At 42.1% G+C, this 16610-nt stretch overlaps 2 protein-coding genes across 2 annotated transcripts in view; one reads left to right on the top strand and one right to left on the bottom strand.

Annotated features, from left to right (window-relative positions):
- Positions 1 to 1519: 1519 nt before the first annotated feature.
- Positions 1520 to 5234, bottom strand: LOC307015895 (transcription factor Sox-8). Its single transcript, XM_079644844.1, has 3 exons — positions 4576 to 5234; positions 3961 to 4193; positions 1520 to 3820 (listed from the first exon to the last, which is right to left on the bottom strand). Exons 1-3 carry the CDS (start codon positions 4989 to 4991, stop codon positions 3075 to 3077), a joined length of 1395 nt encoding a protein of 464 aa, XP_079500970.1. The 5' UTR covers positions 4992 to 5234; the 3' UTR covers positions 1520 to 3074.
- A 1065-nt stretch (positions 5235 to 6299) lies between these two features.
- LOC307015359 (uncharacterized protein) overlaps positions 6300 to 16610 on the top strand; it is a 39654-nt gene continuing 29343 nt past the window's right edge. Inside the window, exons 1-2 of the mRNA XM_079643897.1 lie at positions 6300 to 6392; positions 10788 to 10961. Coding sequence (XP_079500023.1) covers positions 6361 to 6392; positions 10788 to 10961 — 206 coding nt within the window. The 5' untranslated portion in view covers positions 6300 to 6360. The remainder of the gene's footprint in view (positions 6393 to 10787; positions 10962 to 16610) is intronic.

Genomic DNA, 16610 nt, shown 5'->3' with positions numbered 1-16610 from the left:
CACCCCCACCCCCCCCATGTCCTCTGGGTCCGAGACCACGACTCGCACTTTGGCCAATAACGCCCTTCCTCCATAAACAATAACTGTGACAGCTGGAATGTAGCACAGCCTCAGTGCTGCATTGTTACAATTACTGTAAATTACATTTCATTTCCAATTTCTACATATATGCGAGTGGGGGAGGGAGACGGAAGCATCTTCTGCATGGTGCTTAATGGTTGTGACTTTCTGTCTTCAAATGCTCAGCCCTCTCAGGCAAAGTTGGAAAGTGCCGTGTAAAAATTTTCATTCATTCCTTCATTCATTCAGTATACTGTGCTGATGTAACTCAGTGAAGTACCTCCATTCTAGTTCCTTTTTTCTTCTTGGCTATTTACAGTAGGGCTTTCAAGAGGCCCAATCAGAAACTGTGGACAAGTTCCAGGGAAACAGGACCCAAGCACCCTGAAGAGCCTTTTTGCCTCACTTTTATTCACTCCTGTTCTTTCTCAAGTGTTCCTCCTGAAAGTATTTGGCAAACACTGGTGAAGAAAAAAAAGACTTTGAGGGAAGAAAACAACAAGTCGTTCTTGAGCCACCCACACCCCATCTGCTGTGGTATTATCTTCTTTTATTATCTACAGATTATGTGCGCTGATAAGATTTCTACAGTTTGGTGGTCATTGTGGTTGTTCTTGTTGATTTTTTTGTTTGTGAAGCGCTGTGATATCAGAGAGCGAGGGGTGGGGGGGGGAATCCTCCCCCATGTGCATCTAATCGTCCATTCAGCACCCTCTTAATGGCTTGTCAGTTCCCCTTGCCCTTCCATTTTCTGTCCAATTAATTCCTTTCTAGCTCTCCGGATAAAGGGACACAATGGGGCCCCTCCACAGCATAATGAATCATTAAAATTCAGCAGCGAGGCCCTGGCACTTGGCTTCTCCCTGGGCTGGTTAGGGACGGCTGCTTGGCATGCATGCCAGGGCCAACTTGAGCATTCTACCCGCCTGACCGGAGGAGATGGGATCTCTGCTCATTCCTCTCTTGTCAGTGTTTTAACGAAAAAATGTGAACTTAATATTCTGGTTTATATATATGTATATATTTCTATAGCCAGATATAAAGTGTCTACTCTGGTCAGAAGGTGCAACATGTGTCCGTTTTATTACAATGCCTGTACATTTTTGAAAAAACTATTCCTTGATAATTGTATAAGCTCTACAGCAGCAGAATACTTAAGCATATTTTGCAAAAGTACTTGATAGATTTCAATGTCTATCTAATTTGAGCAGTCTACAATTGAATTTACTGAGAAGATTTCATTTCTGTCACTTTGGAAAACTGAGAATGATTGTCACCAACCCTCACAGCTGTAGCTTACAGTACAGATGTCAGACAAGCTGGTATCCAGCGCAAAGGAAAACAATGCATAAATATTACCCCATTTATTTAGTTGAATATTTTTCACAAATTGTTCCTCAATAAATAAATATAAAAGGTAACTTGAATATGGATGCAATAAGAATGACAAAGACAAATATCAAGAAAACAAATCTTTTTATTTAAAAAAAGAAAAAGGCCAGCAAAGGGGTTAGCTGTGCATGTGTGAATGAAACTAGTTAATAGAACAACAATAATTTTCAAAGCCTTTCTCAAAATTATACACCAGAATAATATACAAAACACAGTTCTGTGGATAAACCTGGAGCCCGATGCTCCATATGTTTCTCACAGAACATTACAAACCAAGGCTGTAAGGAATGATATCAAATTAAGGATATAATCAGGAGCAGGTTAACTGTCGGAATCCCTGGTGGCGATTACTGATTGTGTGCTGCCTGAAGTTTGTTAATAATTCAATTTCATATTGAAATACTGACAATAAGCATTAGAAGGCACAAAAACGTTTGCGCGAGACTGCAGCAGTAAGTTGGCACTTGATGGTTGATTAGATAAATATGGGCAAATACTCACACACCTAATTTACCTAAACACTTCTTTGAGGAACGGATCAGATTCAGTAACACATTGTTTAAGTCGTGGGATATGCTTATTTTTCCCAAGAAAATGATTCACACGTACAAAAGTAATTTATCCCACGATGCACCCTCACACACAAACGCGCGCCCGCACACGCACACACACACACAGATGCATTTAAGTACACATATCCGTGTGCTGTCCATCCGTGTATACAGGAAGTCCAGCTGACATGTCACTCAGAGTGTGTGGTGTTATTTTACCCCATTTCCTTTAACCCTAGATCATGACTAATCGCAATTTGCCAAGCGTAGCGTTCAGACACCTGTTGTGTCCCGCGTAAGACTGTTGGTCCAGACCTGTTTTCTTGTAACTTGGAATGAGATGTTAATGTAAATTGGTCTTTAATGGAATGATATTGAAAATAAGTATTGTACTTGTGTCGTCCTTTACTTCATATACCTTGATTTCATTAAAAGCCAAACTGTACTGTAAATAACCAAACCCACATTACATGTGTTTACCTAAAAACGGAAAAAAAAACAATAATGCATAAACATAAATACATATAAGACTTATATGCCAAAATGACACTTATAGATTCATATGAGCCATTTAGTTAAGACTGATGCGAATGGCTGTGATATATATCTCTGGCCATTATTGTTAATCTGACTGCAAATTCACATAACGTTTCCCATGTATGTTCTCCTATGTATCTGCTTCTCCATCTGCTTCACAACGGAATCGAGCCAAACGGTTTCTCTCCTACACAACTCAGTGGCAGGCCTTTGCTTTACCTCAAGAGTGCACACGCGTGCAGTCTTAAACTTGAAAAGATGGGGGATGTACAGGATGTAGGCGTAGGCGACATGTCCTCATGGAGGAATTTTGGCTCGCCATCAACACAATTGTCTTTGTGTAAAAAGTCTGTGTTTTAATTGCAGCGATAAAACTTTGTATAAAATCAGCAGGCACTTTTTTTTTTTCTTGTTTCACGTTTAAACGGTCATTGGTAGCCTACTACACAAACTTGCCACCTGCTCCTTACTTCCTTCATTAGTAGTGCATCAATCTGAATGAGTCTGTGATGGAACCGACTGTTTCTTGGCACCTCAAGGTCGAGACAGCGTGGTGTAGACGGGCTGGTCCCAGCTGGGGGCAGAGGGGCTGTGGGCCGGAGCCATGGACAGGCTGTTGAGGATGGGGCTACCGTAGGGCCGCCTGGATGAGTGGAAGTAGGGGTACTGGTAGAGGCTAGAGGGGTAGCCAGAGTAAGGGTTGTAATAGTTGGAGCTCTGGAGGTCAGTATAGTCACACTGGGAGCTGGGGAAAGAGGCTGCAGCTGATGTGGCCGAGGTGACACAGGCCTGGCTGCTGTAGGAGCCGTACTCGGAGTGAGAGGGTGACCCGTGAGAGTGCTCGCTGTAGTGACTAGGGCTCAGTTGCTCTGTTTTAATATGGAGCCGGTGCTGGCCCGCGTCGCTGGCGGACGCATTGGAGGAGGACATGGTGCTCTTGCGGCTCCACACTGACCCGTTGATGCCTGCGTGACTGTATGAGGAAGTGTAAGAGCCCCCAGGTGCTGGAGCCTGCCCGTGGCTGTGGTCTGAAGGCAGGGTGGAGGGGCCTGAGGCGTGGCCGTTGAGGGGGAGGTACTGGTCAAACTCGTGCACGTCGAAGGTCTCCATGTTGCTGATGACATCGGTGCTGAGCTCAGAGATGTCTACGTTGCTGAAGTCGATGTTTTGCCTGTTGCTGTCAACTAGACGACGGCCTTCATGCTTCAGATCCTGCTTCAACCCATGGTGCAGCTCTGTTTTGGGAGTAGTGGGTGGAGTAGGGGGACCATGAGGCTGACCTGGGGGAAAAAAAGAATGTACCTTTTTAAAATTAAGGATTCATCACTGCAAAAACTACATTTTTCAAAAAGATTTCAGCAGCCTAATTTAATGACTTTCTTAAATAAACATCACAAACTAGTTCAATTTGACAATATACCTGCATGTTCAGGGTGGTGGTGTCCATCAGTCATCCCTCCCAGTCCCAGCCCCGGCTCAGCTTTATACATGTGATGAGCCAGATCAGCTCCTGAGTCTGAGTCGCTCTGGCTTGGTTTCATATTCTTCCGTCGCCGTGGCTGGTACTTGTAGTCTGGATGATCTTTCTTGTGCTGAACTCGGAGCCTCTCAGCTTCATCTACAAATGGCCTCTTCTCACCTTCTGAGAGCAAACTATAGTGGATGAAAATAATAAAACATTAAAATGTCTGCAGTCAAACAAATCAGAAATAAAAAGGTAAAATTGAGAGAGAGAGCCCAAATGATTTCAAAAGCTTTTTTTTTTTTGTAAAGAATTAAGCTATAAGAAAATGCCAATGTTGCTTTCATTATTTCTTCAAAAATAATTACTTTAAAAATCAAAGATTTCTTTTTAGTTATTTGAGACTATATATGTATATAATTGCCAAAGCTGTAAATGAATACAATTATTATGAAATGACTGTCTCCATGTCCCATTCAGCAGCCATACACTTTAAGTGTACTGATATACTTTTAATAATTGTATTGTATACGCCATTCATTTCTCTTTAATTAAATAAAAACGTGTCCTTACCGCCACAGTTTCCCCAGAGTTTTGCTCAGTTCGGCGTTGTGCAGGTGAGGATACTGATCCGCCAGCTTTCTGCGGGCCGCTTGCGCCCAGACCATGAAGGCATTCATGGGTCTCTTGACGTGAGGTTTATTCTTCAGAGATCCGTTCCCCCTCGCGGGCATGGGCACAAGGGACCAGTCGTATCCTTTGAGGACCTGAGACACCGCGTCCCGTATGCAGGCTGGGAAGCGGTCGTCCTCCTCCGGGTCCAGTTTCTTGCCCAAACCGGCGATCAGGGACCCTCGGCCGTCAGAGCCCGTCGGTGAGGACGGAGCATCGGAGTCGGAGTCGTCCTGGGACATGGAGCTGTTTGTGCCCGATGGACTGCACGGCTGGTCGCTTCCACACTTCTCATGCTCCTCGGTCATTTTTAACATTATCTGTTACAAATCCGACAATCTTCAGTGAACAAAAAAATAAAATGTTACCACTGTAGGGAAGCGCGCAGCGGAGTGGCCAGTGCGCCTTTTACGCACGGTGCGCCACAGTAAATTCCTTTAAACAATCTCACTGAATAAGAGTCCGTTGTTTTGCTTCTGCTTCCCTGTTTGTTTGTCTTCGTCAGCCTTGTTTTCCTATGCTGTCATGGGAGGTGCTGTCGTGAAAGTTGTGGTCCACAATATGAGCTGAGGAGCAGCACGCTACAGCAACTTGAGTTGGAGTTTTAAAATCGTCACTCCACCCATCTCCTAGGATTGGCTGGAACAAATCACCACTTTCTCCCATTGGTTCAATCTTTTATGTGGGCTTCATTATAATAATTATTTTTATTTTATTTTTTTACATTTGAGACATTGTTCTGATTTGACTAAAGTTGCACATGTTACATGTATGACAAACAATTATATAATGCAATAAGAACAAACCCTCTGAATGTTAATGATTTGTTCTATAATTAATTCAGTAAAAGCAAACATATTATATCTTATATGCAGAAAACAACAAATATAAGTTTGTTAAATTCAATACCTCAATCACAACTAGTTTTGTATAGAGGAATGTTAAGCTTTAACATCCAATGCAAACCAAAAATCAACCACAAAAAAAGACTAAAGTAAAGATTGGTATTCAGGTTTTTGTTATCTGTATTTATTTTAGTTGTTTTTTTGTTTTTTTTAGTTTAGTTGTAAATTTGTAATAAACTAATTTGCAGCAGGGTTGCAAATTAAAGCAAATAAATAGTTAACGTAAGTTGTATCTCAAAGAGGCAGGACGATCCACCCCCCTCTTTAGTTAAACTGACGGCTGCATTTATTTATTTGCTTACAATACCATATTTAATAATGAATTAATCACTGTTTGATCAATTCATTAATTAGTAATGTCAACATTTTTAGGCAATTTAATTGTGTCCAATCCAAACATGAGTCCAAACAAAAACTCTAATTCCTGAATCAACTTTTAACTAAAAGATATGTTTTTGTCAATAACAAAACAAGGAGACAAATCGTTCATAGCTTTAAATATGCCAAGTTCACATGAGGAAGTAAATGTCTCAATATTGAAACAGGCTTTTTTTGTGACACTAAAGATATATAGAGCAGCAGAGATAAGAGGGTAGATGGAATCACTGCCTTTGTTAAAGGTGTCTTTGTGTTCATGTATTGTGGGATGATTTATATCACTGGCCTCTCCGTTAAAAGACAAGGTGTGTGTGTGCTGGACGGCAGTATGCTCCGCTCCATGCACACTGCAGGTGGCTGAGAGAAGAAGAGAGTGTGGAAATAATGACAATGTGGCTTTAACATGCAGCACAGAAAGCTTCCAAAGAAAGTAAGGTAGGACATTTCCTTGTTTGGCTTTTTCTAACAATAAGCTTAGGAGGCAAAAAGCTTTCAACTTGAATGTATTGTATTTCATGTCTGTAGAGGGGTATGTAATACAAAATAACATTTATATCACAAAAAAAAGATTATCCTTTGGCTAGTCTGGACCAGCCTGCCTTTCTAACAGCTGCTGTCAAAGCGCGGTTGGGTCAAGTTCAGTGCACGTGGGTGTGTGTGTGAGAGAGTATGTGTGTGTCTGTGTGAGAGTGTGTGTATGTGAACAGACAGACAGGACAGCGGCTAGTTGTCAAACATGAATGACTCTGGATTCCCTCTCGTCCCAACACATGGAAAAGTATTTACTGTGTGTGTGCATGCATGTGTCAGAGAGGACAAATATGTAGACTCAAACATGTGTGATGTGAGCATATCTTTTATTATCATACGCCCAATTAACTAGTGAGTATAAACATACCACTAATTATCCATTTGTTTTAACACATTATTCCTGTCACTTAATCATAAATCAAATTGAATGATCCTTTTACAATTTTCCTTTTGGATTTGCAACTAATTATTTGTGTCACATGTAATCCCTGTTCTCAATCACCATTTAAACCCATTCAACTGTTCCTGCCTCACGTCCTGTCTCCCCACCAAATGTCATGAAAACCTTTCGTCAGGGTTCATGTCTCCTGCCAACAGCCAGATCAACAGATAAAAAAACATTAATCCAACCAGTGTGTCAAAAAATAGTGCTTCTATTGTTTTGTAATTATTGGACAAAATAAAGCATTATCTGTAATCATTATTTCAATATTAAGTTAAGTGTTATTGAGCCATTTGGGGTTTTATTCTACTATTAAGAGAAGGACCAAACCTAAAAATCCTCACCAATCACCTCATTTTTTCAATAACACTGTAGATAAATCAGGTTGAGCCCAATGTGATTGACAGCTGCCGTCAATAAGTAACTAGGAGACAGTCTTGGTTTGAGGGAAGGAGACAGACTCAACAGACTCCAGCCTCCCCCTTTCATGCCTCCCTGTATTGTGGGGAGAAACTCTGACCAGAGCTTGTGGGCGCTTGATTAGAAAAGGAAGGAGCAACAGAGGGGAGGTAACCGCGTATGAACCTAAAGTTTTCCGAAGAATGAAGGAAGGTTCTAATTTTTGTAAGATGGAACTCAAAGAAAAAACAAGGGTAAAGTTTTTCAGATTTCCCTTTTTTCTCAGGCCATAGCAGAGAGCATGTTAGCCCATTTCTCCCGGGCCTATAGTCACTTCTCTACCACATGGCTTCTAATGTGCATACACAATTAAATTACACAGGCACCCACAGGAATCTTTCCCCCTTTGGTCTCTGCTTCTGTGTTTCAATACATTTAGGCACATTTCTTCACTCGAGCCAAGTTATCGGACAAAGTATGTCAAAAAGTGAAACTTAAATTGGCATAGCATTGTGCAGTATAGAAACGTTTTAGATATTATGGCAAGATGTGAACTGATTGAGGAGTGCATGAAGGCCATGACAAAAAATAATAATATTTGCTGCTATGCATCCAACAAAAATATATTCTATATTTATATTCATGTGGTGGTGCATGATGTTTAAATTCTGCAGGATCCAATAGATTTATTTTCTAATTTCCACATGAGTAACGACTGTGGAATCCAGTGTCTCTAATCTCCCTGATTGCTCACTGAGTCAGTGTAAACGTTCTGAACCAGGAGGAGTGGCATGCCCTCCCTCTCACCCAGACCATCCCAACCACTGCCTGGCCACATGTGGAACAAGCTCCTGGGCTGCTAACAAGCCGTATTTCACCCCAGCACCACATCAACCAGACCACGTCCATCTTTGGTTTCACACACTCAGAAAGAAGGTCATTAGTGCAAAATGTACATTGCAGCAAACTGAACTGAAAGGCAAGGATCCAGCCACTGACAGAACATTTATTTTCCTACAGCTTTGTTGAACTTATAGGCTGAGATGTGTTGCATCTTTAGTTGGAAAGATTTTCCAGCCAGGTTCAAACATTAAAGCGGACTCTCAGTGATGTATGTACTCCTCCTCTCTGTCCCATCTCCACCCTCCCCTCTGGAGGTTGCACGGTGGATGTTTTCCATTTTGGTCCCCTGCCAGATCTATTTTCCAGGTTTTCTACTTAGCGAGGTCGAGGACCCGGGGATGTTTGACTCCACTGGTTCTAATCACGGTCCAACCCCCATGACAGCTGCTGTCTGTTAGGACCTCCCATTGACCCCTGACCCTGCACCATCCTAAATTCATTCTATTAAAACACCATAATGAGGGGTTTACTGGACCAATTGCAGGTTTTATTTAAACCTATTAGTAGAAGCAGAGAGGTGGAGGGTAGGGTTTGCAGTGTGAGGAGGGAAGGAAGGGAGTTTTGAAGAGATTGAAGGGGGAGTGAAGGAAACAATTAGTCCAAAACGTCTCAGGGTGTGTTTGGCCTTCGGCCACACTCGTTTTTAACGTCAAGGGTATAAAAAGAGCTCAAGTGTTTCCAGATTATTTGCTGTGTTTTCTCCCTGACATATAAAATGTTTTTTGAGGCAGCGGTTTTGCTTGTGATAGTTTTGTATGTTCATGTGAACTAGAGATTATTGACAGAGAGGTTTTGGAAGCTGTTGTGGTGGCAGGTCGGGGGGGGGAGCATGTTAAATCTTTCTCTGGTTTCCTCAAGGCTTTCCTGTACATTTTTTATCCGCAAACTGATCTTAGTCGTGTAGTGACTCCCATGACATTGTTCGTACATTTCTGACATGCATAATAATTTCAGCTGTTAACACAGAGGTTCTGCTTGAACGTTGCCTGCACGTTGAGCTCAAGGTTGATTGAGGAGAACAGACCTCCATTGCATATTCAATGTGCAGGGGGCATATTTATTTGTTTATTCTTGGTTATTTTTCTCCTGGTATGAGAGCATAAATGCTAAGATGTTCAGCAGGGATGACACTTCCCATGGTGCATCTTATCCCAAAGTTGTCCCAAGAGAAGCGTGGGTGTATGTGGGTTCTTTTTTTGTTTTACACTTTCTGATCTACAACTCCCTCTGTCTGTCTCTCTTCCCTCTCATCTTCACGGCATATGTTCTGAATAAAACTTGCGGTGTGCTCAGTCTTCCACATTGTCTACTTTTTTGATCCTTGATTCTCATAAATCATCTTCCTAATTTGCCTGTGAATTAGATGGTGCGGGACATGTAGACATTTAGGACGGGGCGGCGAGAGAACAGAGAGCCCACCCCTTGACTTTACGGGAAATGGGAGGCAGCTTCACAAAAGAGAGACTATTTAGAGACTTGTCTGGCGTTGCCTCACAGCGCTAAGATAACTGTGGTGGATTGTTTTTATTTGCAGATAATTAAAACAAGAATAAAAAGCCATTTGCACTGCTTATTTGTATGTACCATTTTATGAGCAGAATGTGCACGTGCATACACATGTTTACACAAAAGGAATGTGTAGCAAGTGAGCGCAGTGCTTACAGAGCAGCACAGTAATCTCTTGTGTACAATTCATATTTTAAAGGATCATTTATAAGCCATGAAAAAGACAATTGGTGAAGTAGATCAAATTCTCCAATTAGGCTTTTAGTGTACCAGCCAACACTTTCAATCGTTATGAACAGCAGTTAGCTGTCTGTCTCCAGCCTGTTACATCTGATTCAGATAATGCAGTGTAAAATACATAACACACCTGCTGACAAACATATGAAGAGTCCAAGTGGGTTATTATCATCTTTATCTGGACCCTGAGTCTGTAATAAAGTTTTGATTGATTATCTGTGTTGCATTATATTATATGATGCTTTAGCTCTGAAAAAATGGGTTGATGGGGGTTATTTTACTGCACACTTAAAAACTGGTTAGTCCTTGAGAATTTCCCCTACTGTATAGTAAAAATATAGCTTTACTTTTTATACATGGGGCTTACATAGTTATAGATTTATATACATCAATATATGTATGCATAGGCGAACTAGGAATGTTCAAAGTTGCAGAAAAAACCTTTGCTCCTTCATGACATGCTGTCTTTCGTCAAAGCGTATCCATGTAATGCCATAAACACCCATCTGGGTCTGTGATACGGACTAGAGGAACCAGCATCGCAACATTATCCAGAGATTAGCACCGTGCACAGACATATTCAGCACATTGCTTCAGATCTCTGTGAAAAAGGCTCAAATGAAATCATGCCTGACATGTCCTCACCATGGGAATTCTGCTTAGCCTTGCACTTTATCAACTGGGATGGGGCAGCATTCCCTAAATCCTCTATGAAATGGTAAAAACTGCGTATTTTTTCATCTTCATTTTCAGCAGCTATGTGACCTATCAGGTGATAAAAAGTTCTGTTTTTTTTTTTGGAATTTTCCAAGGCTAAAACATTGTAAGAAGAAGAAGAAGAAGAAGAAGAAGAAGAAGAAGAAGAAGAAGAAGAAGAAGAAGAAGAAGAAGGAAGAAGAAGAAGAAGAAGAAGAAGAAGAAGAAGAAGAAGAAGAAGAAGAAGAAGAAGAAGAAGAAGAAGAAGCCACTGGTACTGTTAGTCTACGGTACGGTCAGGAATCAGCTGGTTTTGTTCAGAGGCGGAGGATGTATGAATTCAGTCTCACTACGAGGGCTAGACCTCTGGAGTGCTAACGTTAAGCTAGCTGTTGATGGTCTGTAAACACCTCCCAAATGTAAACCAGACTTTCATTTTTTCTTTATTTGTTTACCATGTGTTCAATACAAGATATGTGCTGTGTGTGTAAATGTTTCAAAGGAGATGAGCCATGTAGCCAAATCATTTTGACTAATAGAGTAAAATATCTGCATTTAAAGTTTATAATCAAAGACATTTTTCGATGCAAGTCACATGCTAAGCCAACACTAGCATTGTCATTAAAACAGCCAGAGGCTTCAACAAGTCAGTGTACCTTAAAACAATCCTGTGATTACATTTCTAAAGCAATTTCAATGTTGAGTTATCTTTCTATCCTAAGGTATTCCTGCTATAGTTTCCTTGCTTTTCAACCTGCATTAACTGGATATGTCATTCTCCTCTTTGAGTTGACACTTTTAATCCATACAATGCTGTATCGGTTCTATACGAACTGTCAAATAGACATGACTTGCCTTAGGCAGGGAAAGAAGGAAGCACTTCTTAACCGTTTCCACTGGCTTTAGGTACACTGTATTTCCTGGTAATCACTTCACTATTTCCAACTGTTGCAGACATGCAAAGCAACAGATTAAAAGTCTAATTTTGTAGTTTGCAGGTCCTTTATAAAAAATACATTTATAATCTCTTACAGCACTCAAGGGTAAAATCACACTTGAACATGGCTGTCATCAAAGCAGGTTAATTGTGTTGAGTTTTTTTGGTTGTGGGAAGTTTTGGCCATGTTGGTGCACAGCTACATGTCACATGGTGTGGGAGTCCAAGGTCACAAAGGTCACTTCCTGTTCCCTTTAAAGAGGTGCAGAGTGTAGCTGGGGACAAAAGAGACCACGGAAGTCCTTCTGTTACAAGTAGGATATAAAGACTCTTTTCAGTCGACCACCGAGTATGAACTTCTCATTCACAGAGGAATGTAACTTTCCCTAGAAGTAGCTTGCCTTCTGCTGTGTATTCATACTAACCCTGACCAGTTATTAAAGTTGTTTCTGTTGAATGACTGACACTTTCATCGAGAGTCCAGTGTTGTATTTAGGGAAACAGATCAGTATGGGTGACAGGATCACCTTCTGTGAAGTTCAGAGCATTTAACCTCTACTGACTGTTGACTCTGTTCAGCTCCGGCAAATATCAGTGCTCAGATGAAATTACATATGTACTGCAGATCAAATCAACAAAACTTGATTCCACTCACCTTGGAATGTGTGTGCGTCCGTGTGAGTGCGCGTGTGTGTCCGTGTGCGTTTGAGTGCGCGTGTGTGCACGTGCGTGTTCTCTCTCTCTCTAGTCTCTTTAGCATGTTTTTTGGTTGTTTTCAATTTGACCAAACATTTCATTTCCACTACTCTGCTCTTTTTTGGGCCAAATTCAGCCCCCCCTCCCCTGCACCACCTACCTCTTGTGTCTGCTAACGGCAGCCCCTGGGACAGCTTTGGCTACATTTAACATAGAATATAAATCCACTGAGCTATAGGGTCTCTCATTTAACAAGATGCTGCTTTATGGTTCTGTGCAAAACTCGGCCTACTTTTATGGATTATATGAAGAATATGTCGTTGCTGGTTAATTTGATTGATTATTGCATCGTATTTTAAAGCTCTGAGCTCCCCTGTTTGGTTTTGGGGATTAATTCATCATCTTTAATTTGACATTTTGACATTGATATGACTCTCTAAAGCCAGGCTAAGCATTTGAAGATAAAACAGCAGAATCCCCTTAATTGGATAAATTGGAAAATTGTTTTTGTTTTGCGTTTGTATATGTGCATACATGTTTGTGTTGGGATGTATGGAGCATAGACTATTTCACTAGCCCACCATGAGTTATCCACATGTGCGCTGGATTAATTGGTACCAAATTTAATCAGAACCAATGACCTCGGCCCCCAACCCAAAAGCCCAGTTTTGGCTTCATGGGTGTGTTTATGGCCTTAAACTCAGGTACATGTATTTATGATGGCAGTAAAGTAGGCTGCTGTAGTTAATCTCCTAATGACGTCTCCTTCCCTCTGCCACCAGTGAGTCTGGGTTTGGGCCACAGGGACCGGGTGCTGCAGACAGGATGGGGGGGAACGGGGCCTTGTTTTAGGGGTGCAGATTCTGGGGAGCAGGGCTTAAACTAAACTGTGTCTGTGGCTGAGAAGGTGGTAAGAGAAAAGGCAGGGTCTTACTTTTTCTGTGTTGTGTGAAGTGCAAATTGACATGGATGTGGCATGGCTTATTAAGAAGGCCTGAGATCCATTGCAAGTGAGAATGTCAGGGTACATTTTACTAATGGGAAGCAAATGGGCAACACTTCGCAGCTCTTGTGTCACCATTCATCATGCTTGCTGCATTATATTTTTCTTCCCTTTAAGGGCGTTCATTTGGCAAAACTGCTTTGCATTTACCTTCTTAAACCGATTATTTAAGTGTGTGTGTGTGTGTGTGTGTGTGTGTGTGTGTGTGTGTGTGTGTGTGTGTGTGTGTGTGTGTGTGTGTGTGTGTGTGTGTGTGTGTGTGTGCGTGTGCGTGTGCGTGTGCGAATGCGTGTGCGTGTGCGCGTGCGCGCGTGTGTGTGTGTGTGTGTGTGTGTGTGTGTGCATGTAGAATTTGTTTCATTCCAATAAGGTATGACTCCATTAAAAATGCACTTGCTATTTTATATAACTTTTTAAAGATACAGTATGATCTGCCAGTGACAGAACAGTTACCGCCCTTTTTCCTCTTTCCGTCTCCACTGTCCATCTTGCCTCCTCTTTCCTCTCTCCTCTCCTGGTTGCAGTTGTATTTGTGCGCCTTGGGAAGATTACAAAGAGGTGCTTTGTGAAGGGATGCAGCTGCTGAAATTCGACTAGATCCAGCTGAAGAGAGAAGGGAGCAGGTGGGTCAACAACGCCACCCTGGCGTTCCCAGAATATCAGGCTGCAGAGCTGTGCCTCCCACCCCCACCCACACACACATGCACACACATCCTCATAGCACCCCTACTCCACCCCAGCATGCACACACAAACAAACATTATACCATGTCAAAATACAAACACAGAAACACCCACGAGACAGCAATACAGCAATATGCACATGTCAAAGGACTGCCTCAGTGGAAATACGGCCCACTCAAACGAGTGTGCATCACTGGAATCATTCATACTGTGGGAGAATGTTGGCAGAAAGTTAGAAAAGCAACACAAATAATTACAACAACACACAAACAGTGCCATAAGTGCTGCCTCACTTAAACTCCTTGTGCAAAGTTGTGTCTTTTTATGATTTCATTAACAGCAGTCGAAACAAGGACAGTGATCGTGCTGCAGAGAGCAGAGGAAGATCCTGTCTGCTTTGTGAAGTTTAGATGTTAACAGGTCGGGGTGCTGCCAACATTTTGGATTTCTGCATCGCAACAGGGACATTGGTAAGATGACCCTCATCCGGCTTTGCGCAGCTCAAACAGAGGTGGTAGGAGATGGAGAGAGGAAAGGAATGAAAGAAAGGAGAGGAAGTCCTGCAGGCGAGTGTTCCTGTTCTTGTTGAGGCAGATCAAATATCACACCATCCTTTCTGCAGGGGGACACCATGCTGCGCCAAGGTGACATAACATGCAAGATTTGCTTTGTTATTAGATTTTTCAATCCATAAAAACGTGGATGTGCTTTAGAACTGTAGACACACTGGTGGTATTGAAAATATCTTCCGCCCTTAATCAGCTCCAGCTCCAGACAAGCTATTTTTTTTGTACACATGCATTCTGAGGGAAAGGCCCAACCAAAATATGGATGAATTGTTTGCGTATGTTTTCTCTCTGCCGTCATGTCCCATAAACAAGCTTTTTTGATAATCATAAAAGCTATATGCTAATGAGATACAAACGAGTTGGACAGTTTGAAACGCTGTGGGCTTTGTGAGCTTTTTTCCCGGCTTTATAAAATATGTGTCTTAAACTGAAGCCTCTCTGTATCCTTGATGACAGATTTGACGCACATCACTCCCTCCCCCACTCCTAAGTGTACCCGTCCCCCTTCGCGTGAGCAATAATTTAGCCACATTGATAATAAGTCCTTCTGTCCTACCCTAGAAATGCGTGAATGTCATTTCATACACACTATGCGCCGCTGGGCTGTACCCTGAAAGAGCCCTCTGTCCCTCACACTTAGTATTCTGGCCTTGAGATACTTGCAGACATCCCTATCACCAGTTTCAAGCAAGCACACTGAACAACAATCACTGAGGCGTACAGTATATTTTCTCTTTTTGTCAAACCAGCAACTACATCAATGTTTTACCAGGAATATTCACTCTTTAATTCCTATGATATGTCCTTTTCTCTGAGTTTGTATCTGTGTGTTTAAAGTGTTTTCATTCTCTCTGAAGGCAATCCTTTTAAAAATGCTATACTGCCGCCCCTCGATGAAATGACATAATGCTAATATTCTCTTTGCTACTTTTCCATTGAGCTGATTCTTCCCAGTCTCTTAGAGTAAAAAAAGTAAGTACTTCCACTGGCAATATATCATAGTTGTCATTTCCTTCATAATTTCTGATTGACTTCCATTCCTTTCATGGGTCGGTGGTCTTCCTCAGATAGTTGAGCAACCATGACTCCCTCATGCACTCCTCATGCATTCTTCCAGGTTATTGTTCCATTGTTTATCAGTCACCCAGGTTCATCTGATATCGCAGAAACACATACTTTGCTCCTCACTTGCTCAGATTACAGTTTGTGTGGAAGTGTGAGAGAGATCATCATTAGAAGGTGGATCTCGGAAAACGCAGGCTTCCAGCCATCTGGAGCTCCATCTCTCCACATGTTTTAGAGTGTGGGAAGCTGCACTGTCATTGGTCTAAAATCACTAAATATTTAATCAACTCTGTGCTCACTCGTGGGTGTGTGGAAGTTATTCTTTGTGCCGTTTTCATTTGTTTATTTTGGCCAATTACACACTCCCATCACATTCATTTACATCACTTCATTTGTCATTTCACATTTGTTAAGCCCTGCATTCTGTGTCAAACTCCAGGTCAGAAGTTTGGCGATATAAATCCAAATGCTGGTGATAGGCGCTGATCACATGCTTTCTTCTACACTGTGTCATCTAAACCAACTCTGCAGAGGACGCGCTACACCTCTCCTGCTTATCTTTCACTGTGAGAGTAATGGTCTCCACATTGCCTTGCGAAGCGTCAGGTCTGATCGCCGCCATTCTCACATCTGCTTCATGAAACAGCGTCGGGGAAGTCTCCAAAGAGCTCCCAGCGGAGAGAGGGGCATGTGTGCTCACATATGAGGCGCGAGTTTGAGACGGGGGCTTGCCGGCGTGGTTTATTTTCAAAGGGTAGTGCTGAGGATGTGTTGAGAGGTTGAGGAGTTGAGAGAGCTTTCTGCGCTCCGGTTTGGGTTTCACCTCCCCGGGACACGGCTGGGGGGGGCAGAAGTTAGTAGCCCAGGGAGAGGGTCTGCCAGGATTGTGTGTTATTATGTGTTTAGTCAACAATACAATTATTTTTCTATCTATGCGTGTTTGTGTGTGTGTGTGTGTGTGTGTGAGGGAGAGAGATGTTCAACCT

The sequence above is a fragment of the Notothenia rossii genome, assembly GCF_949606895.1.
Source record: "Notothenia rossii genome assembly, chromosome: 8".
In the NCBI taxonomy this organism is placed as follows: domain Eukaryota; kingdom Metazoa; phylum Chordata; class Actinopteri; order Perciformes; family Nototheniidae; genus Notothenia; species Notothenia rossii.
Note: the sequence above shows the minus strand (reverse complement) of the source record. Positions and strands in the feature narration are given on the sequence as shown.

Coding starts and splice junctions, on each gene's coding strand:
- LOC307015895 (XM_079644844.1), bottom strand. CDS start 4,991: ATGTTAAAAATGACCGAGGAGCATGAGAAGTGTGGAAGCGACCAGCCG. Junction 4,194..4,575: donor ACTCTGGGGAAACTGTGGCG/GTAAGGACACGT, acceptor CATCCACTATAG/TTTGCTCTCAGAAGGTGAGA. Junction 3,821..3,960: donor CCACCACCCTGAACATGCAG/GTATATTGTCAA, acceptor TTTTTCCCCCAG/GTCAGCCTCATGGTCCCCCT.